The 25974-nt window shown below is 38.4% G+C and overlaps 1 protein-coding gene across 2 annotated transcripts in view; it reads left to right on the top strand.

Moving 5' to 3' along the window:
- Nucleotides 1-25974, top strand: part of MKLN1 (muskelin 1) — a 341476-nt gene that overhangs the window by 9426 nt on the left and 306076 nt on the right. The window contains exons 2-4 of one of the 2 annotated variants that reach the window (XM_054564059.1): nucleotides 13870-13992; nucleotides 16227-16294; nucleotides 25761-25849. In XM_054564059.1, coding sequence (XP_054420034.1) covers nucleotides 25815-25849 — 35 coding nt within the window. In that variant the 5' untranslated portion in view covers nucleotides 13870-13992; nucleotides 16227-16294; nucleotides 25761-25814. The remainder of the gene's footprint in view (nucleotides 1-13869; nucleotides 13993-16226; nucleotides 16295-25760; nucleotides 25850-25974) is intronic. The other variant, XM_054564060.1, reaches the window with a different exon arrangement.

The raw sequence follows: 25974 nt of genomic DNA on the forward strand, positions 1-25974 counted from the left end.
AGATAAAAGAAAAATCTAGTGGCTGATAGGCACCAGTGAGAATTGTTTGGACGTATCACAGTATAAATGTAGTCATTTAGGCAACAGATAGGTAGGTAGACAAAACTAAGTTTAAATCTGAGCTCTTTTGTGTCCCAGATGTGTGACCATATAAGCTTCAGTTTCCTCTTTTTAGAACAGGGATAAAAATACCCACCTCTTAAGGAAGTTGTGGGAATTAAATAAGAGAGTGCTTGTAAATCAGCTAGCATGGTACACGATAAATAATCAGTAAACAGGAGCTGTTGTTGTATTACAACAATATGAAAGTATACAGTTTGTTCAAATGAAGCACACGATCAAAAAGCAAAACAGTGAGTCACAAACTTAGGAACACAAGTGGAAACTCACAAACTTGAGGACTGATGCCTGCTAGAGGAGGTGTGGGTGAAAGTAAAAGCAGAAGTGACATTGTCACAGGAGCATACATGAGGCAGCTGGACAGTTGTCTTGCCTCTGCTTCCCTAGTTACCAGCTGCTGGGTTGTCTTAGGAGCTCCACCTATAGGTCTAGTTCTCCAACCTCCTCAATACTTCACTGCAATTCTTAATGGGGAGAAACTGGATCATCAGTGCAAACCCCGGCATCTTGCTTCTCTCCAGTCAGGTCAGCTGTGAGCCCTAGACACCTGCAGCTCCCACCTGTATGCCTTCCACTCCTTCCTTTGTCCAATTCTGGGCTTCCACCTTGACTTCCACGCTTCAGTCTGGTCATTCTGCCATGAATACCAATCTCCCTGTAGATTTGGGACCCTGTCTTGAATGCTGCCATATTTCACCATGATTCTGACATCTTGTTCAGCTTGTCTCTAACAATTTCCTCTTCCCCACTGCCCACTCCTCTTAAACTATGGTGCACATGTAACTTACCCTTCATACTCAACTGTTTAGTATTAGAAGCTTCCTGAAATTTACCTCAGTGTGAGACATCAAGTCTTGCACAGCTCAGCTGACCTAATCCTAGCCAGCTTGTGTTAACAGCCTGTGACCTGGGAGTACTCCCCACTCTAGTCCTGGCTCACACCCTCAACCCACCGGCTGTGCATCGTCAACTAGTTCTAGGCAAGCCTTGCAATGTTATGGCAACATCAATAATGCTTTCCCAATGCAAATGACAAAATTATTGGCACAGAGGCATAATTTAGAGGTAATGGAGAGCTCTAACATCTACTGACAAACTCATTCTGCCGAAAAGTGCAGGTCAAATAAAGTTGGCATGACTTAAATTTAAACTAATTGCTTATTGAAGAGGTACTATTCCACACTTAATTGTAACCAGCTAAGAAGAATGTGTTGGTGAAGTGGAAGTGACAAACAACTTAAGATAACTGACCACAGCATCCTTGAGTTTGTAATAGCCAGAGAAGGTGATTCTCTACTTTCTCATCTGACCCAATGAAGACTTGAATAAGTTAAGACAAGACATGGACATGGGGCTCTGTCTGACTAGGAACTAAGAAAGAAAGCTCAAAAGGAGTAAAATGACTTGAAGCTTAAATTTGTATAAAACCCGTGGCTTCCATGAAGAAAGGGGAACATCTGGTAAAGGTCAATGTGGCTGCTCGAGAAGTGTCCTGTTAAGCTTGTATTTTTAAAGGACATGCACAAAAGGTAGGAATTAAGAGTATATAACAAGACCTCGTTCAAAAGAAGGGCTCAAACCTGTGAAAATAATGCCAGGGGGCTATCATCCGGGACAAACTAGGATCTGTAGAAAGTATTGAAGACAATTAATGGGGTTTTGTTTGTTTTTCGCTTATGCATATAATAAGAATATTATGAAGAAAGGGTAGTGCTATTGAAGGAAGCATAGTTAATGTTAATAGTTAACTATTCAGAACATTCAACTGTAGCATTTCCCTCACTTTTTTTTATAGTTTTAAAATCAATATCTTCTGTAGATTTGTTTAATAGATATGTGGTAGCATTTGTGGGGAGGAGGGCTCTAAAAACAGTAATTAAATTATGATGCATCATATAATAAATTGGTCTTACAATAGAGGAAATAAGGATTTTTTTTTCTTGGCTCTTCCAGTATTAATCTCACTTGGCAGATGAGGGGTCTACTTTGTGTCCTAAAAATGGCAGTGCTGCTAGTAGCAGCCAAAGGTAGGAAAGAGAAAGGAGTTTGGAGGCCGACGTCAGAAGCGTGATGCTTGTGGAGGGCCCCAGGAAGGGTGGATGAGAGCACTGAGGAGTGGAGAGCTGCAAACACTAAAGACAGGACTGAAACAGGAGAGGAACATTGTGGTCAAAGCCTCTAAGAAGGGGTAGAAAGAGACCATGGCTGGTCTGCAGAAGCCCAGTCACTGTCATAGAAGGTAGAGGGAAGGTGTCTTAGTCTGATCGAGCTGCCACAACAAATACCATAGACAGGGTGACTTCAATGAAAACGTTTATTTCTCACCATTCTGGAGACTAGGAAGTTCACCACCAAGGTGCCAGCAGATTCGGTGTCCGGTTTGCAGATAGCCACCTTCTTGCTGTATCCACACATGAAGACAGATATCATCTGTCTGGTGTCTCTTCTTATAAGGGTAATAATCCCAGTCATGAGGGCTCCACCTTCGTGACCTAATTAACTCTCGAAAGCCCCACCTCCTCATACCATAAAATGGGGATTAGGGCTTCAACATATGAATCTGGGGAGAGGAGAGATGTGTAGAAAAGATCAGGCATGGCCAAGATGCAGGAAGGGATAATAGAACTGCTATGAAGATACTCAGAAACAGTCTCTAAGACGGGGTCAGATGGATAATACTTGTGTTGGGCAGAACATTTTGAACTATGACTGGTGTGTAGTATGTGGGTGCTACTGTGCCCTGCTTCCTCTGAATCACTGCTGTGATCAATTTAAAGCCCCAGGATACCAGGGTCCAGCTTGGTTAGTTCCAGTTGACCCACAGAGGGCTCCTGAACGTTTAAATCAAGATATAGGTCTGGGGTCACAAGCCAGGAAAGGACATTGCTAAGTGGTATAAGTAAGACCCTGAGTTAAAAAAAAAAAAAAAAAAGACAAAAGAATGGTCCAAATAAGTAACCAGAGAATAAAGTAGCTAAGAGACAGAGGACTTACCAGAATAAATTCAAGGGAGAGGAGGAGCTATGGCCTAAGCCTACTGGGTCTCTGGAACCTGTATTAAGGAAGGAATTCAGAGAACCTAAGCATTAGTTGGCAATGGAGAAAAAGGTTCTGATCATGTTTTATTAGACCTTTAGAAATTATGATGCACCCATGTGACCCCATGTAGCTTGAATAAAAAGAATTTAGTACCTAGGGAGGGATTATGTCTTTTCATGATTTTAACTGTCGTTTCTACCATGTTGATAGTGGTAAAACAAATGAGTTTTCAAATGTCAGAGTATATGTCATTTTCTATTAAAAACGATTACCTTGATATTTAAAGATATACTCATTACCTTAGTTATCTTCATATACATATTCTATTTCCCCACTGCTCCTTCCTTTGGGATATGCATGTAGCTCTGGGAAAGTAGACTCCTCCTTTATCTCAGGAGGTAGGGCATGTGGTCCAGGCTAAGCCACTCAGTGAATCAGTACCACAAACAAAATTAAAAGATAAGTGAGAGATTCTAGATCATAAAAATGTGTATGATAGTGTCCTTATTATATAAAGAGTTCTTACAAACTTATAAGACAAAGACAACATCTCAAAAGAAGGATGGGTGAAGAATATGAAAAGGCAAAAAGAAAAAGAGACTCAATTGCTTAATTGAAATGAAAAAGGTCCAGTCTTACTAGTAACTAAAGAAATAAATATTAAAATGAAACCAGATATCTTCATGCCTAGCAATTATCAAGAAATTTAAAACAATATCTTGTATGGATAAAGATGCAGGGAATAAGCACTCTCCTACAATACTGGCATTTAAATTGGTTCAAGCATTCTGGAGAGCAATTTCGGACTGTGTATAAAAAACCTTAGCATATGCAAACCATTTAACTCAGTAATTTCACATTGAAGACTTTATCTTAAGAAAACAAACCAGAATCACTCACAAAGCTTAATGTAGAACAATATTTAGCATAGCGCTCTTTATAATATTGAACACTTGGAGATAACCTAAGTGTCCAGAGTGAAGTATTGCATAAATTGTAATGAATACCTATGATAAAGGCATCCATAAAAGCAGGTTATAGAAAATGTCCTGACATCAGGAAATGTTGGTCATTTATTATTAAATATATTTGCTCAGCTCTGGAAGGGTGGCTAGGGTGGTTGGAGTGTTGTCCCATACACCAAGAGGTTGTAGGTTCAATCCCCAGTCAGGGAACATACCTACATTACAAATCCATTCCTGGTCAGGGCACATATGAAAGGCAACTGTGTGTGTGTGTGTCTTTCTCTCCTCCCCACCCCACCCCGCTCCATCTCTCCCACCTTTCTCCCTCCCTTCCTTGCTCTCTAAAATCAATAAACATATCTTTGGGTGAGGATTAAAAATATATAAATATATAAATATATATTAAAATATATATAAGTACATATTATATATAATATATAAATATGTATTATATAATATATAAAAATATTATATACATTTATATATAATGTATAATTATATATTATAAAATTTATAATATATAATATATATATTTGCTCAGACTGGACAGTTACACAGAAAAATATTAATAATGATGGTACCTTGGTAGTGGAATTACAATTCATTTTCTTCTTAGTGAGTTTTGAATTATTTTAAACTTACCTCAATAAACATATATTGCTCTTTTAGTCAGGATAAAAAAGAATTTAAGATGAAAAAGGAGTCCAAGGTGAATGATGAGAGAGTAAAAAGGAATTTCATATTTTTAAATGAAGATTGAAACCTTCTGATTCATATAAACTGCATTCCGGGATCTGAAAAGAACTTCCAGATATTATCATAGACATGGTATAAGGAACCACTGAGGATAGAAGTACCATATGCCTGGAACTAAACAAATACACCAATTTTTAGAAAAGATAAAGGTGGGTTCCAGAACCTAAACTAAGTTTTATTTAGTTAGGAAAAGAAAGTCGATATTAACAGGAGGCAGCATGGGTTCATTTAAGTCCTTCCAAACTACGCTCATCTTCTTGTCCCCCATATGCTTTACGTCATATAACCCTCATCCCAGGAGTATTGTTATCATTCCCACTGCACAGAAGTTGAGCCTGGGGCCAGAGATGTCAAGTGACTTGCCCAAGATCATGTAGCTAGTCTGAAAGATCACAGACATATTGGTCATTCCTGATGATGGACAGAGGTTTTCATGGGATCCTCGTACATAGCATAATGGAACATGGAATGGGATATTATATGGTAGTTTTAGTAAATGAAATGATTATACCCATAACATGTAGATTAAAAGAGCATTGTTTTACTTGGAGGTTTCTACTTGGGGGTTCTAGTGGTAATAATACTACTTAACTACTTTTTGAGTACTCATTATATGCAAAGTTCTGTGCAAAAAAGTACTTTCTATCATTCCAGTTAACCTTCCCCAACAGAAACGGGCACTGTTATCATTCCCATTTTTAGATGAGGAAACCAAGCCTTGGGTTGGTTAACAAACTTGCTTCTGATTAGATAGCTGGTAAGTTGAAAAGCTGAGATTTGTCATAAAAGTCTGTTTAAGAGCTCATATGCTTAACTATTTACTAAAGTGTGTACTTTTGGCCCTTGGCTCCTGTTTTGCTCAACCTGTTTTCTCTTTTTTATTTAAAGGGAGGTTTATTAATCCTAAGTAATTACTTAAAAGGCATATTCCTGCTAAGAATGCAAAGCAGAGAGAACAGAAGAAAAGGAAGGCAAGAAAGCCAACATTTACTGAGCTCTTCTAATACATTAGACAATGGACTGCCCTCATGTAAGCCTCAGAACCACTTTGTAATATAAACATGATTATCTCTATTTTCACCAATAAGCAAGTTGAATGGGAGAGAGGTCATGACACATCCAAGGTCACTGGGCTACATAACAAAATCAGAATTTGAATTTACGTCTAACTCTTAAGACTTTACTCCCTTTTACTAATAAAAGTCTATTTTTACTCCCTTTGGCTAATAAAAATCTAATATAAACATATAGTATTCAGTAGGGGAAAGTGCAAAGTCTTGCCATTGGCTTTCAAAAAATCAATGGTATAAATATAAGAATTGGGAGATCTAGTTAACATTTTGAGTGCAAGAGGTCTCAGGATTTGGGTGAAGCACCATGCGTCAGCCGTGTGGCTGTCAGAACACTTGTACAGTCTCAGATGGCATTAACAGAAGAACTGTGTCCCAGAAAAGGGCGAGAATGCTCCTACCAGTTTGTGCTCTGCTTATACTAGATGAGGAGAACTGCAATTAATTCAGAGGGCCCATTTTAAAAGGGATGGATGAAGCTATGGATCTCCAAAGGAGAGCAGCTGGCTGATTAAAAAAAAAAAAGTATACATACATCTGGGTGTATATACATGAAGACTGGGTTATTTCACAAAAGGTAAACAAGTGATAAAACCCCACAGGTAGCTGAAAACCATCTTCAGATAGCTGAAGTGCTGCTACATGGAAGAAATTCTCCTTATATTGTATGTGGCTCCCGGGGACAGAGAACTGTGGTAAGCGGGAAGCAGATTTCGGCCAATAAACAAAAAACCAAAACATAACTGTCTTGCATATCTTTTTAGGCACCAAAATGCAAAGTCTAATGTTGAACTGAATTAGATGCTCAACTGTTATTCAAAAATGCAACATGGTTGTCTTGTGTGGTTGTAAGCTCCAGAGAAATGTTTGAGCAGAAGCTAGGCGTTGTACTAAAGACTCCCATCCCATTAAAAAAAATTCCAACAGTTTGTCTAGCTCCACCTTTTTCCAAGCCATTACCTGTATCCATCACAGACAAAGTTCAAAGGGGAGTCTTCACTCAATCCATTCCAGCCTGACTTTTTAAAAATTGATTTGAGAGAGAGAGAAACATCAGTATGTTGTTCCGTTTCTTTACACATTCATTGGTTGCTTCTTGCATTTGCCTTGACTGGGGATCGAACCCACAAACGTGGTGTAATGGAACAACAGTGCAACCAACTAAGCTACCTGGCCAGAGCTACAGCCCAATTTCTAACTCTAGAAAGTGTACTCTTCAGATCTAATTACCAAGCTTAATCTTATCACTCATCCTACTCCAGGGAAAACTGTTGGGCATCATTTCTTCTTTGAAGGTCCTTCTCCTTTACTTGCAGACCTCACTCTGACCCTTTCTCCTGCTACCTCTCGACTGCTTCTGCCAAGTCTCCTCCACTAACTGCTTCTCCTCTGACAGCTGCCCACATGCTGTTTTGTTTTTCAGGGTCCTATTCTTGGCATTCTTCTTCGTTTGCCCTCCTCAGGATATCCCATCCATTCTGAGGACTTAGCTACCACTAGCTACTAACCATCCCCTCCAAACATGCTCTCCTTCCCCTGTTTATCTGAATGTCATTACACTTCAACCCGACCTCTCTCCCCAACTCCCAAACCCCTATCTAGTCAATAACTACGTATCAGTGCTACACCTAAATCTCCCTGGGATTTGTCACTAGTTTTCATCCACCGCTGCTGTGGTGATTCAGACCTTAATCCCTTCCTTAGACTATTAAGAAGGCAGTGGCCTTCGAATTGGTTTTCTGACCCTCCCCACTTACTCTAGTTCAGCTTTCTTGCTGCAGAAGTTTTCTTTTTTAATACAAATGATCACATCTGTCTCCTATTTAAGAATCTCTTATAATTACTAATTGTCTTCAGTATAAAGTCCCAATTCCCTAGCTGTAAATCAAGGTCCTTTTTGAAATGGTTAAAACTTACCTTGTCAGTCATTTTTAGCCCCCACCAGATTTTCCTCTTTTCTTTGAACACAGTTGGCCTTTTCGTATCTTTTCTCAGCTTATTCCCCTAGGAATCTTCTTCCCTTGGCCCACTCATCTCCTCCTTCAATGCTCAGTCCAAATTGCAGCACTCTAGGTAAAGAACCCTTTTACCTAGACTTAGGTAAAGAGGTTTGGTATTTAAAGCAAAGGACTAGATGGGCAATTATAGATGACCTTGCCCAGAAAGACAATTAGAAGGCCACTGTACTCATAATAATCTAAGGAAGGGATTAAGGTCTGAATCACCACAGCAGCGGTAGATGAAAACTAATGACAAATCCAAGGGAAATTTAGAACTAGTTATTTAGTTACATAGTTATTGATTATATAGGGGTTTGGGAGTAGGGGAGGGAGGTCAGGTTGAAGTGAAGTCACATTAAGATAAACAAGGGAAGGAGAGAAATATCCTGAAATCAGGGAGGATAAGCAAAAGAGACTTAGAAGGAACAGTCAATGAGGTCGGAGAAAAGCCAGTGTGGTATGAAGAAGCCAAGTGAGGAAAATGTCTCAACAAGAAGGGAGTGAGCATTGGTGCGAAGGAGCTGCTGAGAGGGCAGTAAGATGAGGGTGGACAACTGACCATTGCATCGGACAACATAAAGGTCATTGCAAGCTTCACAGATGTGTTTTCAGTGACGTAATGGGAGACACAAAGCTGATGGGTTGGCTTTGAGAGAGTCAGAGTGAGAAAGTTGATTTTTGTTGAATTGGTAAAGTATTGGGATAATTGAAAAAATGATGTCTTAGAGGGGATTCTGTAATTGGTCAGGAAGCAAAACAGATTAGTTATTTTGAACTCTGAATATTTTCCAGATAGAAACCAGGATGTGATTTAGGGATACAAAGATTTTCTTAAGAGATGAGGGAATTCAGAGTGGGATTTCCCAGGCAGTAGGGTTAGTCTGGGGGAAGGTTCTGGATGAGTTCTCTAGTGGTTGCATTTTATTCTGTGACCCAGTTAGTAAAGGCCTTCATGCAGGGCTTCTCAGAGGTTTCAGGGAAGAGCCACCTCTTCAGGGACTTGGGTGGAGGATTTTCAGAGCCAATTTCCAAATGCCTGTTGCTAGTGTGTGTGTGCGGTGAGGGGTGGAGGGGTGTGCTAAGAAGCCTATAAGGCTCACTCTCATTATTTTGAGTTTGGGCAGCACCAAATCTGAATGGTTGGGAAGAGGGGAACCGAAAAAACCTGGCCCATCAAACACACTGCATTTGAAAATGCTGTATTTGTAATATTTCTATATAAAATTTTTATACTGAAATAATAATAGAGATGGGCTAAGTGATCGCATATATCTGATAACTAGTTAGGCTGTTCTTATCCCTCATCCCCTGGAGTATAACAGTAGTAAAATGTGAAGAATAGAGACCTTGGGTAGACCAGACCCAAGCTTTGATTTTGTGCTGCTCCCCATGTGACATTCCTCAAATAGAGTTTCAAAAGGCACATTGAATACACAACTCCCCTTCTTCCTGGCATGCTCAGATCTAGGAGCACCTTCTCTAGGTCTTCCTCGCCCTCTCAGACAGAGACCAGTCCCCTCTTTGTGCTCCCCAAACCATTTTCATGGGTGGCTCCATCTCCATACCTACTGCACTGAACTACAGTTGTTTACTCTTCTGGGTCCCTCATTGAGCTGTGAGTTTCCTGAAGTCAGTGATTTTTTCTTCTATTTTTATATTTTGCATCTAGAATAGTGTTTGTGCATTTTGGAAACACAAGCAATTTTTGTTGAATGGATGTGTGAATGCTTGAGAATGTGAATGAATGAATGAATCAATCAATCAATCAAAATATAAGAAAAATATCAGAAAAATGTTAACCCCCAAATGGAAGCCAATACAAGCATAAAGTGTCAATGACTTTACATATATGCAGAGTGTATGTATGTAATGGTACTTTCCAAATCCAATTTGAGATGACAAAATCATGGCAGCAACATGCGTATGAAGTGATATACTCACGTCATGTGTGAGGCACTAGGTGGTGAGAATGGTGCTGATTAAACTCAGAGCAGGGTGGTAGGAATTGATAGCTTTTGATCTGGACTTGGGAGAGAGATTTGATCTGTTGAGCACTGGAACGTTTTGGTCTTAGTTATTTCTCTTGAGCAAGGTTTTTAAAAATTTTTTAAATTTTAAAATTTAAGGGTAAGCTACACCTTAATAGACATGTTTATCTAAAGCATGGCTTTATTGCAAAAAAAGAAAACAAACAGCTATTACACCTCTGAAATGGAAGTTATATTAAACCAGTTATTTTATTCTCACATGCTTTGGTTTCTTTCATGTATAATTTGTAAAATGATAATAGCCCTTACTAGTATTTACATTATAAAATTGTTACTGTAAATTAGATAGTATAAAATGGGTTATGATGTCTTCTTTGAAATACAAGCACTATACAAAAATGAGTCATTATTATTCAGCTTTTCCTTTTCGATTTTGTTAAATGAGAATTAGATGAAAACTCCGCTTTAAGCACTATCCAGCAGGTAAATGATTATTGACTTGAGTGAAATGAAAAAAAGTTTTTCAGCTGTAAACTCAGTTTGCGCAGCTTAGCTAGTCTATGCACAAACCAAAAATGTCGTATTTATCTGTGATGTTTACCACTCTTCTTTATCTCCTCTTTGTACCCTAATCACAAACTGAAGACACGTAAGCCTTTCAGTTCAGTCACGGTGTGCATTTTAGAGAGCACAAATACCCTGGAATGATTGCAAGTTAGAAATAGTGTTTCAACTAATCAAGCCATGCAGCTAGTTTTGTTATTGATTTAGGGCCTAAATGAGCCTTGTCAGGCCTTTACTTCAACCCCTGGTTCTTAGGCTTGGGATAGCGAGCACTGAAGCCTTTTCAACTTAGTGGCTGGACACTTCTGGCTCCCCATTAGTACTACCCAGGCCAGCGCCTTCCTACCTTCTTGGAATACAGGATTATGATGGCAGGAGAGGGGTTGTGAAAATAAGGTTTTGCCACAGGGGTGTCCAACCTTTTGGCGTCCTTGGGCCACCCTGTAAGAACAGTTGTCTGGGTCACATATGAAATACATTGCGACACGTAATTACAAAAATGTCTCATAGTGTTTTAAATAAATGTACGATTTTGTGTTGGGCTGCATTCAGAGCCATCCTGGGGCCCATGCAGCCCCCAGGTTGGACACTTTTGGGGATTGTTGTGAATGTCAGAAACTTTACTTTGTATCACTAAGGTGTGAGAACTGAAACAGCACAGTGCAAGGATGCAGGGTAACAGAGCTGGTGGGGGTACACTCGCCTGTCTAACATTATTGCTCCTGGCCTCTGTGTACACTTAACAGCTTCAGCCAACTTCTAGTTTTCTGTCCCTGCGCTTGGACAGTCCCCTGCTCCACCCCCCTCCAAACACCTTACAGTGTTCATCTGTTATGCCTTGGTTCACCTTCACTCCTTAGGACTAACCTTCAGCATTGCTTGCAGTTGTGGTCACCTGTTTTCCTCCTGACCCATTTATTTTGGCTTCTGGGTTTTGCTCTTCGGGAGCACCCCTGCCCGGATAGTTGCCTGACCAGCTGTGGGGCCGGCTGCCTGCTCCACATTCCAAGGCAACCAAACTCCTCTTCCCTGCCTCTCACTGGCCCCGTTCAGGAGCTATGGCAATAGGTGAGCAGTAATGACAATGTGATGATTGTTTCTGACGAGAATTTTCACCTGTGAAGATCCTTTCCTTGGTGGGCTGCTCAGGTGTACGTTCGTGCACCACAGCGAGCCTTAGGTCCCGGAAGCCTGTGTGGATCTTAGAGTCCCAGGGAGGGGGTGATGCAGAAGATGACTCAGGGGCAGAGCACAAAAGGCAGATCTGGTTTACTCTAGTTTAACCACATCCAGCGCTGGTTCAGGGACAATGGTCTAACACACAGGTCATGCCCACCAAGGACATTGCCATGTAGTCAATGAAGCTAATGTAAAGGTAGTGAGGAAGACTTCATGGTGGCCCCATTTTCCCATTGTTGGGAAGAAAATCCAGGGATTACATCTTCCACTTTCAAGGCAAATTTTTAAAAATAGTTGTCTGCATTCACTGGCTCCATTTGTTCAATTCACTGTGACCCAGTTTCTACTTCCAGTGACTCTGCTTTTGCCTAAGAGGCCAAATATCTTCTTGGTGCTCACCCCACGGGCACTTCCATTTGCTTATTACTTGATCTCTTGGCAGCATCTGCCTCCGTTGACCACAGTCTACTTGAAACTGTGCTTTTCCCTGGTCCTCTGTGATACTTCACACTTCTTGTTTCTCTCCTATCCCTTGGGCTGTGCCTTCTCACTCTCTCTTTTAAGGATCCTTTTTCTGCCCATCCTTTAAGTTTTAGCACTCCTCGGCCTTCTCCCCTGGGCTTTTTTCTTCTCTGATATTCACACGGGGTATCTCCTTTATCCCCATGGATTCTATTGTTGTCAGTTGTGTTCTGGTGATTCCTAAACCTGTATCCTCAGACTTCTGGATCACACTGCCTACTGCTACCCTGCAAATGTTCCCAAGGGACCAAACCAAACAGGACCAAGGCTGAATTTGTCCCCTTCTGCCCCAAATCTCCTCTATTTTGTATTTGTATTTTTGCTGTTTAAATAGGTGAGAGCATTGTCCCCACAGCTGTTCAAGTAAAAAATCTGAGCAACAGGCTTGACTTCCTTCCCTTTAAAACTGAAACACTGAAGCAATCACAAATTTCAGTAGATTCTCCCTCCTCTATAACATGACTTGTAAGGTTATGAATAATTGGTCACACGTACATTCCAGACTCCTTTCTGACCACTCTGCCTCAGCTGTGCTGAATGATTTTCAGCGCAAGATCATAGCACGCACAGTCCTTTCTGTCACCTCCAAAACTTGCATCTGCTGACAGAGACCTGCTTCACCTCTTTATTGGACAGATTCCTTCACACCTTGTAAACCTTCATGTAGAAGTCACTGACTTCCAATTCTTCCAAAGTCTGGGTTAGGTGACCCTCTTAGAGCTCTGGGTACGTTTCTCTTCATAACACACTGCTGTCTCAGAGCTACGTTTTCTGTTTCCATCTTGTCCTCTATTGTAAGGTCCTGTAAGCAGGGACCATATTTATTTATTGACCTTTGCATTCCAAGCACCAACAAAGTATTTGGTACAAAACAGCTGCTCAGTGAAGGAATGAATGAATATAAATGTTAAAATGTCAGCATTGGAGGCAACCTACGTATCCATCAACAGGTGATTGGATAAAGAAGATGTGGTACATATATAAAAGGGGATATCACTCCCATAAATGAGAATGAAATCTTACCATTTGCAACAAGGTGAATGGATCTAGAAAGTGTTATGTTAAATGGATTAAGTTAGAGAAAGATAATGCCATATTCTTTCACTCATATGTTGAATCTAAAAACCAAAATAAACAAACAAAACAAAACAGAAACAAACTCATAGATCAGAGAAAAAGCTGAACTGATGGTTGTCAGCTGGGAGATGGGTTGGGGTGGAGGTGGATGAAAAAGGTGAGAAATTAAGAAGTACAAATTGATAGTTAACAAAATAGTCATGCGATGTAAAGCACCGCACAGGGAATTTAGTCAATAATAGTGTAATAACTATGTATGGTGCCAGGTAGGTACTAGACTTATTGAGGAGGATCATTTTGTAAATTATATTAACCACTATGCTATACACCTGAAACTAATATAAAATAATATTGAATGTCAACTGTGATTGAAAAAAAAAGTCTAATTGTGAGAATACAAAATAAATTTCCTATCTGAGGGTGCAATTAGGATTTTACTAAAGAAAGGTTTATCAAGTCCCTCCAACATGAAAACTATTTGGAAATTATCTGAAACTATTTAGAATAATTTATTAACATTAGGTTTGTGTGCAGAGCGTAGATAACAGGGGCAGATTTCAAATCTGTCCCTTATGGGCTTCTTTTCCAGAGTTCAACATCCAGACTCTCCGAGCTGTGTTCAGGTCACCCAAGCATTCCATCCTCTTGACTTTCCATAAACTGCTGGATTCATAACCTGCTCCATACTTGAGAACATGCGGATTGGAATAAGGTACGTGTTACCCTTTCTGTTTTTTCCCTCCATTGTTTAGTCTCCAACTATATACTATCCTTGAAGAGCAGTAACTTTAAAATTCTCTCTCTGGAATGTTCCTCAGGAGATGTGACTGGCTTCCCTGCCTGCCAGGCTGGCCTCGCAATGTTGGATGCTCCATGCATGTGAAGAAATGTAGTGAGGTCTCTTGAGGAATTATGTCCTTCCAAGTTTTCTTTTTTATTTCATGACTATTTAAATTCTTCGTCATTAATTTCTCACATGGAGAAAAGTGTGTTCTGAGAACTCAGAAAGACCTGCCGCCCACTTTGGGACGCTGCTTGGGCCAGAAGCACACTAAGAATGGTGGACGTGAGGGGCACACTCACACTTCAAACAACTCTGGGTTAACCGTGCTGCCTGTGGACAGCCCCTCACTCCATCCACCCACTAAGGGGCTCATAACCTTCTCTAGGTCCTTGCCTGCTTTAGTTTTTCATTTTAAAAAAAAAAAGCTTAGCATTATGTATTTCTCTCCTAATTTTTTATTCTTTATTTTTCCGACTAGAATGTAAGCTTTGTGAGGGCAGGGATTTTTTTTTTTTTACCACTGTATGCTTAACACTGGGTACATGGTAGGCACTCAATAAATAATTGTTGATTAAATAAATGATGTCTTCTTAAAAAAACTTTAAGAGGCTGATACACATCTAGATCCTTAAGGATCTATGCAAGTCTGCTTTGCAGCCTGGTCCCCTTAATGTTTTATTGATGATGAAGATGATAACATTGATGGTATGCTCAAAAAATCTAGAGATGACACACAACTAGAAAGAATAACAAATAAGTTGGATCATACAATTAGAATTCCCCTGCCCTTCAAATTCTGACAAAATATAATAATGAATCATATTTGACAATATAATGTCAATGGGGACAAATATGAAATACTCAAAGATTCTAAAATTCAATTGTACTAGTACAAGTAGAGGGCAAGATGGCCTACAATTGCTCACGTAGGAAGCCTTAGTCTCCCATTATTTATGAGTAGACGATGAATTAACACAGTGTGCTATAACTTCCAAGAAATCAATCTCTTGTTGTATTAACAGAAATACAAAGTGCAAGTGGGAAAGTAGTACACTGGTGCCAATGTGTGGTCAGGACACATTGGTTCTGTTTCATGAATTCGGATCTTCAACCTTTAGGGAGACATTGATAAACAAAAAGTTTTTCAAGAATAAAAAGGATAATAAGGGATCTGGTCATCAGTGTCAGCAGAAATGATTCAAGGAGCTCAGGCTGCGTATGGGTGTGTGAGGAGGAGGGTGAGAGTTAGGCTGTCCTGCAGAGAAGAGATTCGATTGCTCCTTGGTAATCCCGAGTGATAGTTCAAGGGCCCGTGAGTGAAAGATGTAAGCATGTATATTACAAGCCAGTAGAATTTCCAGCAATTAGATTTTCCCAGCAATCAAGTGGGCAACTCCTGGAGGTTGTAAGTTTCCTAACCCTGGTGGTATTAAGCAGCAGGTGGGCATTCATGCCCCACTCGCCAAATGCATTTGTGATGGAAGTTCAAACACTGGGATATTGGATTGGATTAATCACAGTAGCAAGCACATACGAGTGCTTACTATTTGGCAGGTATTGTAATAAGCAATTAATGTGGGTTGCTATTAATACATCAATCCTGCTAGTGCCACCATACAGTTGAGAAAAGTAAGGTTTAAAGGGATTAAGTAACTTGTCCAAGGTTTTACTGTACAAAACAGAGGAAGAATTTGAATTTAGGCAGTCAGATCCCCTACCTTTATTATTCTATAAGGGCTATCACTTCTAAAAAATCATTTTGGTCCTACTGTAAGATTCTGTTTGAAGTAATCAAACCAAGGAACTTATCTCCAGTTGCAAATGATTCTATAGTAAATAGGTCCAATACAGTATGTGGGAATTAAATTATCCTGGGCATTTGCCACTTGTGCTACACTATATGGATCCTAGCATTGGACCTGGCACACAATACGTGCTCAATAATTACTTATTAAGTGAAAAGAATAAGTGGATGCAACCACACAGCTGCATGAAAAATGACAGAATCTCAATATATTGTGGCTGAGGATAAACAAGCACATTTTGGGGTGGTCTGCTGAGGACACTTGGCAGAAAGTGAAAATCCATCATTCTTAGCAAAAGCACTAAGAAGTCCTGCTGTTGTTTGTACAAATATTTATTGAGTACCTGTCCTGTACCAGGTGTGCCCGATGTGCTGAGAGTGCAGAGGTGAATCAGAGGATGCACTGTTAGTGGGGGAGATGGACAGGTAAGCAAATTCTTATGATACAATGTGATGAGTGCCACAGCAGGTGTCTGTGTGTATGTTACATGTGTATGTGTATGTTTTAAGTATTGTACAAGCATAGAGCAGAAAGGAACTAATTCTAGTTGATTGAAAGAGTTGTTGAATACTTAGATTATGTTTTTAAAACCACTGCCACATATGCTGTGTGAGTTTATTTGGTCTTCACAAAGACCATGTGAAGTTCTGATCCCTTTTTGTAGGAAGAAATAAAGTCTCGTAGAGGTTAGGTGAGTTCCCCAAGGTCATACAGCCAGTAATAATAATTGCTGACATTTACTGAGTGTTTAGGATACCCAAGGCTCTGTTCTAAGCCCACTGAGACATTTAATCTTCACAACAATTCTATGAGGTCATTATTGATATCATCGCCATTTTATAAATGAGAAAACTGAGGCACAAGATTTAAATAACTTGCCTAGAGTCACATAGTTGGAAAGTAGTAGCTTTAGCAGGCACACACTTACCCATGCACTAAATTGCCTTTAACTGGTACCCTGAAGAGCTGGAACTCAAATGTGGGTTCTGACTCCAGGTTCAGCTTCTTTTCAAGTGACATTGCTCTTTAGCAACATTGCATCCAAATGAAAAGAAATGGCACCCAAGGAAGTGCTTGGGAGAGGCACGATAAAATCTAGATTAGACATTAGCTGTGTATGCAGGGTATCTCTGGGCAGCCAGAGTTTGGTCTGTTGTTCTCCGCATCAGCCGTCTGGGAACAAGCCGCCGACACTAACCCTGCAGCCTTTTTAAACCTAGTTTAAATTTTTCCTGAAAGAAAACAACAAGATGTGAAACATTAAGAGTAAAAGAAGTTAAATTCGATACCTTATATATAAACAAGAATGGAGATACAGGAAAGGAGACAGGAAGCACATAATTGCATAAATTGTCCCAGCTTTCTCTCCATAAAAAAAATTCTGGGATTGAAAAGTGGTTCAATCTAATATTATTGTGCCTTAATAATTAAGTTGCATTGGCTCTATGGCAAATCTGACAAAGAATTGGTTATTAAAATGAATGAACTAGGCTACCTTTCCCTCAGTAATTACAACTTCACTAATGTGGATATAATCTATGCGATCAAATCTATTGCATTTTTAAGACATCCATCTTCCATAATTTTTTGAGATGTGGTAATTTTAAAATCAACTGTAAACTGGGATTCCTGTAGTAGGTGGAGAAGCAGAAAAGGTCAATGTTCTTTGACATTCTTTCCTTCAAAACAGGTGGGGTTTTTTGGTTTTGTTTAGTTTTTAGAATTTTGATGTGTCACGTATACAGAGACCTAGCAGATTCAACTGATTATCTTGGCCTTTGTATTTATGGATTTCTGTTTTCTTGGCTTCAAGTCCTTGGAAACATTTGTTTTGATGGTGGCAGGAGAGTTAGTCATGTTTTATTTTTGTTGTGCCTATTTATTTTTAAGATCCCTTAGTTAAAGTCTACTTCCAAAGTATTGTGTAACTGCATTTATGTTTCCACAAATAAAATATTCCAGTAGTAACTTCAAGCACAACTTTATAGGAATAGTTAATAATTTGATGCCTAGCTGATGCCCATCAGAGTTATTTTGTAGCATTAGAAGCTAGAACAAGGGTGTGTGTTGGAAAATTATGTTTGAAATTTGTAATTGGACTTAGCCTTTAACATGCAAAATTTCAAGTTTCTTAGATCAATTATTTTTGAGTTACCAAGCAGCCAAATTCTTATAAACATATTTTTCCTTTTCATCACTGAGTCAACAAAAGCTGGAAAATTCTTTTCTCACATGTTCCATTCTTTAACTTAGCCTGAAGGTAAATTGCTTTTTAAAAACCACATCCCAAACAAACAGTTTTTCATGGAGTTATGAGTAAATGAATAGAGTGGGCCCTACTGGCATTTGGGATGTACGTCTAATTAGAACTCTCAGTATTTCAAACATGTAATTTACTAAAGTTGGGGTTTTTAATTCTTAGCTTTGAGTCCATTGGGATGAAACAAGTGACCCTTGATGGAAATAGGTCAAGAAATCAACTTTCTCAAGTTGACTTTTAGTCTGCTGGTCACCAAATCAAAACACTGTGTATTGCCAGGCTTAAAGATGCCTGAACCTTCTTAAATGTGTTAAAAGATTAAGGCAGAAAGCCCGCTCAGCTTTGCTGCTGTGACAGACAGATTGGCCTGTCCCTTCTCGTTGATGCTTCTTGGTCGGTTTCTTCAGGAGAGAGGCTCCATCTCAGCCAGTATCACCGTCACTGCGCTACGAAGCACGTTGCACTTTCAGTACATCTTTCAGTGTATGGGGGAGGCGGAGAACCCTGACTTTACCATGAGACAGATGACTATCAGCCTTTGATCTGACTGGACATACTTTCTAGTGCAAAGCTTGCTAGGCACCAAGGACTGCTACAAACACTCTCAGTCAGGAGTGTTCACAAACTTTTAAAAAGTTGTGACACAAGATTCATGGTCAACATTCTTGCGTGACCTTGAACAAGCAACCTAACTTCTGTCCAAAATAACTATTTCACAAGGTTATTGTTTGTAACAAATCATTGGGATTGTATATGAAAATATTTAGCACAAAGCCTGGCATGCAGCTACAAATGCAGCTTGAATTTATGTGAAGCATTAAAACAATGTACGGAACTCAAATGGACAAATGGGCCATTTTTTAAATCAGAAAATTTCACTTCCAAATGAATAATTACATTTACCAACAACTTTATTTTAAAGTCTACCTTCAGGACAAAATGTTATTTTAATGATAATCTGTTAATATATTTCATAACAAGAGTGGACTATGGTTTATTTTGGAGAAAATTACATGGGAACAAAGAAGGAAAATTGTATAAATGAAATGTCTCTATTTCAAAATAAATGAAGAAGAGACCATTTTCTGATTAAAGAAGATTCAGATGATGACATAATTATATGTCTATATGTAATTATAAAACATACTTGTTTTAATAACTTGGTTTAAAATTTTACTGATCTTAAAGGACTAATTTTCTCACATTTGAATGACAAATCTTACAGTACCACTATTAACTATTAATATGCTAAAAATGCCCATTCACTATCTTTTTCTAAAATTGCATCTACTGTCATGGCTTTACATTTATTTTAGCGATACCAAAGAACTTATTTAAACTCCTTGTTCTCTCTGCATATTAGAAAGTAGGAGACAGAAGCATTCGCCCGACCTACTTAACTATGAAAAAAGGATTCTCCCAAGTTACTAGGAATTAACACTGTAGTAAAATTACAAGAAAATTGTGTTAAACCTTGTCTCATCTGCAAGTTATTTGACTGAAATCTGAGGTGCTGACTTTCAGCACAAAGGTGACTTTGGAGGCGAAAGTTTGTGCCAAACTGGATCAGTTGTTTTTGTGTTATGTAAGGAGGAGAAAAAATATTAACTGTTTGCTCCTAAGCTATAATTTTAAGATTATTTTATTATACTAAAAGGCAGAATTTTCAAGCCTCAATAAGTAGTATCTACACCTACTCTAAACTAAATATAATTAAATGTTAAATAAATTGTTTTGCACAATATTTAAAACATACAAAGTAATTTTATTTACCCTGTTGAAAGTAAATTCTAGTTGAATTGTGAAAATGGTATTGTTAAACAACTAAAAAGTTTTTCATTCTAAATAACTTTTTCCTGATTATAAAGAATGTGATCTTACTTATATGTGGAATCTAGCAAAACATAATAAATGAATAAGCCAAACAAAACAGAAACAGACCCATAGATACAGAGAACAAGCTGATGCTTGCCAAATGGAAGGGGGTGAGGAGAAGAGAATAAACATTTTTTATTAATATGAAATATTCAGTATATGTTCAAATTTTCAATTATCTCATAAATGTCATAATTTATAGTTATAGTTTGTTTGAAGCAGGATCCAGATAAGGTTCCTATACAGTACTGAGCTTGGTTGATATGTCTATTAAATCTTTAAAAATATATATGGGTTTCCACTGCAATTTACTTGTTGAAGAAACCAAGTTGTTTGTCCAGTAGGACTTCCCATAGCATGGATTTTTCTCATTGCATCCCCAGCATGTAGTGAACATGTTCTTCTGTCTCCTGTTTCTTAAAACTACCTATTGGCTTTCTAAGATTCAGACTTTTTTTTTTTTTTGCAAGAACTTCACAGGTAGTTGTGCATTTTGTCATTGGGAGGGGCATAATGTGAAATAATCTCTTCTTTTATTATATTGCCTAGATTCATTAGTCTATCAAGGATTGCAAACTAGTAATATTTTAATCCTATTATTCCTTGAGTTGATTCTGTCATGTGCCAATGGTGGCCAAGTAGGTGTTTTGTTATTTTGTTTTTTTAAATATCATTTGAACTCATTAATTGAAACATTATAATTCAATACAACTAATCTATTATTCTCATTAATGCTGAAATTATCCCTATTTGGCCTGTGGTAGCATCTTCAAATTGGCTCCTGAATCTTTTGACATGACCCTAATAGTTTTTGATAGCTCCCCTGCTATTTGGTATGATCAGATGGACTTCAGTATATATAAATATACTACAAAACCATAGGACAGAAACTATAATAGCAAAAGACTGGAACCAAACATATCTATTAATAGAGGAGTGGTTGAACAAAGTATGGTACAGCTACACAGTGGAGTTCTGTGCAGCTATAAAATGGAATTAAGAATCTTTAGATATATTTATATGGGTTGATCACTAGAATATATTGTAAATAAAAAAGCAAGTAGGGAAAAAAAGTAGTATGGGATGCTATCATTTATGTAAAAATGGATATAAATATATATTTACATACATTTATATATACAGACATACATGCATATATAGATGTATATATATTTGCTTATATTAAAGAACAAACAAAATAATAATTACCTATAAGAGGTGTAAGGGAAAGAAGTGGAAGGGATTGTGATAGAAACTAGACTTCTTTGAATTTACCTTGTTTTGTAGGTTTGATTTTGGAATCATGTAAACATTTTATGTAACTATAAAAATATTAATTTTAATATGCAATCCCTATTTTCTTAAAAGCCTAATTGTGTATCCAATTGATAGAATACAGAGAATTATTTTAAGAAACATTAATTTGACTTACATATTCATAGTGGGATATACCCTAAAAACAGAAAGAACTGCAAAACACTTTTTAACAGTTTTTGGTAATTACATTGTTGGTGGTAATGTTGATAATGCTAGCCTGGGGAATACGGGATAACCAAATATTAATTATGGGATATTCTAATTCTATCATGCTCAGTGTCCTTGAGAATCAGGATTCTCAGCATGGGAGGGAGAAAATATGGACTTAAAAAAAAGAAGAGGTTAGGTAAGTACCCCGTAGCTCTCAGTTTGAATTAGAAATTAGTGATATAAACTTATGAAGCATATGTATATGTACAGATATATTTCCTAGCTCCTCTGTTCGCTAAAAAGACCTAGAAATAGTGACTAAGCCAGTAGCAGTAAGCACCCTTGGTATCTACACCATGATCTGGCAGAGGAAAGAAAAATGTCCACACACATATACATATATATCATGAATGTATATACATTTAGGCCTCGGTCAGGTAGCTCAGTTGGTTGGAGCATCGTTCTGATAAGCCAGGGTTGTGGGTTTGATCCCTGGTCAGAGCTCGTATAGGAATCAACTAATGAATGCGTAAGTGAAACAACAAATCGATGTTTCTCTCTCTAAAGTCAATAAAAAGTATATATACATTTATATACACGTATATTTGATATCAGTTACTTAGACATTCTTCTACTTCTGGACATTTAGATTATTTACAAATCTTTACAGTTCTGTGTAATACTGCAACAAAGCATTTGTGCCCTTATTATTTTTTTTAGTACAAATTCCTGTAAGTGGAATTACACAGCTAGAGGGTAGGAACATATTTAAACTCTTGATTACTATAGTCAAACGCCTCTAGAAAGGTTAAAACAGGTTACACACCAAGCGGCAGTGCAGGAGAGTGATTACTTCATCCCATTAACAGTTACAGACATTTTAGACATTTACATTGACATGCTTCGGCCAATATGAACTAAGTCAGATAGAGTCACTCCTTTTTATTTTCTTCTTTGTTTTCCTCTTCCTGATATTTTGGTAGAGGAACTTTAAAAATCAATAATACCATGTGGAAAATATACACTGAAGTAACATTTTTGTATTTATGTTCTGAATTAATAACTGTATATCAACAAAGATTAGAATGGCCTGTCAAACTAAATGCTTACTTATAATTAATGTATGGAATTGCCAATACTTTAGTTGTAAACATATATATCATGAATGTATTAAGATATTAACTTTTATAGCTTATTTGGTAATTTGGTAGCTACTTTTAAAATTTCTGGGGGGTTTTGATTATATAACCTTATAGTTGCAGAACTCTTTATATGATACTTTTAATGGTAACTAACTTGGCAAATATTTCTTACATGTACCATAAATATCATGAAAGCAAAAGAGAAAGTAGGTTATAGATAAAAATCATAGACTAGATTTTTACTAGACAGATGTTAAAGATCACCTGGTCCTGTCTCTTCACTTTATCCTTTGGGAAACTAAGGCAGAATGTGACTTCCATGAGTCTAACAGCTGATTTATGATGGAGTGATGTAAAGATCCAAAACAACTCAATATAGTGTGCTCTTCATGTAACTGCTCAGAATTTACAAAAATTGAAGGCAATATGCAAAAATAAAAATAATTGCTGTTAGAGAAAAAGGATTTGGAGTGTTTCCCTTTGAAATTCTATTATGTTATCTTTTCAATAAAAACCCATAGAAAATGGATCAAAAACTGTATTATAAAATCAGATGAAAGAGCACTGCTGTTATTCGGAAGCTAGAAATAAATTATTCTAATAGTAGGGATTTATAGCAATCAAAATATACAGCATCTAAATGCCACACACACCCCCCCCCACACTATTGCAAGCACTTCACTGGCATTATCTCATTGAATTCAACAATAGTCTCAAACGCACAGAGGGTATGTGACTTGCCCCACGTAATCTCATGCATGTCAGTCAGGACTGAGCCTAGGCAGTCACAGACACAGTGGTTTGTTTTGAAATCTCAAGCCTTGATGGCCCATTTCATTGCTACGGAGGGATGCTGTGATTATCTGACTCTTCCCAGCTCTCTCTCTACAAGGTCAGAGTTTCCACTTTACAAATTCATTCATTTGAATGATATGATACAATTCCTTAGAGCAAAAATTTTTAGAGACAGTTCTTCAAAACCCCTCACCTGCCATTTGTTATGTGACTTTTCATTCCTCATCTGTAACATGTGTATGGTGATATCTACCTCATTAGACTATAGGAGGATTAAATAAGATAAACTGTATCCATGTTCAGTAAATATTCAATAAACAGTAACTGCTCTCATCAGCCATGGCTGTCATCATCCTCATTATTATCAACAATATCATTATTATTTCTTTCCTATTGTCCATTTTTTAAAGGCATAGCCTTGTAAAAAGGAGAATACATTATCCAAGGGGCTAGAGACTTATCAGCTGGTCTCCTGACAGGAGAGAGCATAGAGGTAGTAAAGCATGGGAAGGAAAGGGAGATAATTGAAGAGCGAGGTGGGGGACCCTGAAGGCAACTTAGAGCAGAGTTTTACTGCAAACCAGTTGGGATAAGTTTACAGAACAGTTTATTCGAAGTCTAGTGCTTTTATATGGAATCTTGTTATCTTTATCAGTTTCCAGAGGGTCTGTTAGGGAATGAGGAAGGGCCCTTGTGTCCAGGAAAGCTGTGGACACACATCGTCTGTTCTTGCTTAAGGACTCCCAGGCACCGAGGCCGCCTGCCTGTCCATGCCGCAGTGGTGGAAGTGGGCAAACAGCCCTGTGCAAACACTTCTGTTTACTGTGCCTGGAAATAGGCTCTTTGCCATGGAAAAATTTCTCATTGTACCCATAGGTACAGGACACATATTGCACAATAGAAAAGCAGTTGTATTAAGACTCCTTGCTAACCTGTGTACACGTGCTTCAAGCCGAGGGCTGTGTGACGTTTCTGAGGAGTCATTCCACTTTTTCTCAGGGGTAAGGCCTGAAGGTGGTCTTTCTTCTAGAATCCTCCTCTGGTCACGGATACCCAAAGGTTTACTGTTTTGTGCTACCAGCTTCTCCCTCAGGTCCATGTACCCTTTGATTTCCCTTATTTTCTTTCTCACTTTTCCTTGTTGTGAAAAGAACTTAACCATGTGGTAATGTATAAAATGGTACAAAAGGGCACTTAGGGAAAGGTGCATCTCACTCTCATCCCCAATCCCCAATGCCACTCGGTCCAGCAGTCACCACAGTTCACTCAGGAAACAGCGTGGGGTGCCTTCCCTGTGACAGCCACTGTCCTAAGTGCTCAGGGTTGAGTAGCAAACACTCAGACAAGATCCCTGCCTTCTGGTTGGAGTTGATGGGTCACACACAAGATACATAAGCAAATGATTGTCTAGTATATTAAAAAGTGATAAATGCTACCAACAGAAATAAATAAGAAAGGGTTAGGGTGGGGGAGAATAATCAGAGGTACTGCAGTGGTAACTGAACAAAGTACTGAAGGAAGAGAAGAGAGGAGCTATCATGGGGAAAGAATATTCTAGAAAGAGGGGAAGCTTGTTCAAGCAAAGTTGGCATGCGGGCATCACAGGGTTTTGATTAATGATTTATTTTTATTTAGAAAAGGCTTATAAAGTTATCTACTACAGGCTGAGTGTTCTTCTGAGCACTTTATATTGTATATGTTAACTTTCTTAATCCTTGTAATAAGCCCAGGCACTCTTATCATCCCTGTTGTAAAGAGAAACTGAGGCACAGAAGAGTTAGGTAGTTGTTTAACATCACAAAACTAGCAAGGAGTGAGACCTGGACTTGAATGCAGGCTCTTTGGCTGTGTCTGGCCCATCCCTTAACTGCTGTGCTCCACTGCCACACAGTAGGCAGGTGGCACTGAAGGGAGAGGGGCCACCCTGCAGGTGAGCTGGGCATGTTGGGAGACAGGTACAAAGGGACAACAGAGACATTCTTTCAGAAAATTCTGGCACATTTACATGCATTTATGTTAATGGATATGCGTATACACATGTGTGTCCTTGAGGTTTGTGCCCTGCCCTCTCAGTAGCTAAAATGTAGTTTACATCAAATGTAAAACCATTTTAATTTATGGGAAGGAAAGACTTGATTTTTGTACACTTTAGTGAAAGGTGATATCCTATCAAATAATATTTTGGCCATGGGTGATCTGTTTTTAAAGTCTTACAAATAATTCCCTATCCTAGGATTCTGGCAGTACTTGTGCATCTGACTACGCTTCCCAGAACAACTAATTGAATTTTTAAAATTTAATTTAATTATTATTATTTTAATCCTCACCTGAGGATATGTTCATTGGTTTTAGGGAGAGTGAGAGAAACATCAACATGAGAGAAACCATTGATCAGTTGCCTCCCATATGCACTGTGATCGGGAATTGAACCTGCAACCCAGGTATGTGCCCTGATCTGGGATCGAACGTGCAACCTTTGGTGTATGGTACGATGCTCCAACCAACTAGTGACTCTGCTAGGGCATAAGTCAACTTTTGAAAACAACAACTCATCCCTGGGTAGCTC

Source organism: Pteronotus mesoamericanus, unplaced genomic scaffold, assembly GCF_021234165.1.
Source record: "Pteronotus mesoamericanus isolate MK-2021 breed Mesoamerican mustached bat unplaced genomic scaffold, CSHL_Meso_final scaffold_85, whole genome shotgun sequence".
In the NCBI taxonomy this organism is placed as follows: Eukaryota; Metazoa; Chordata; class Mammalia; order Chiroptera; family Mormoopidae; genus Pteronotus; species Pteronotus mesoamericanus.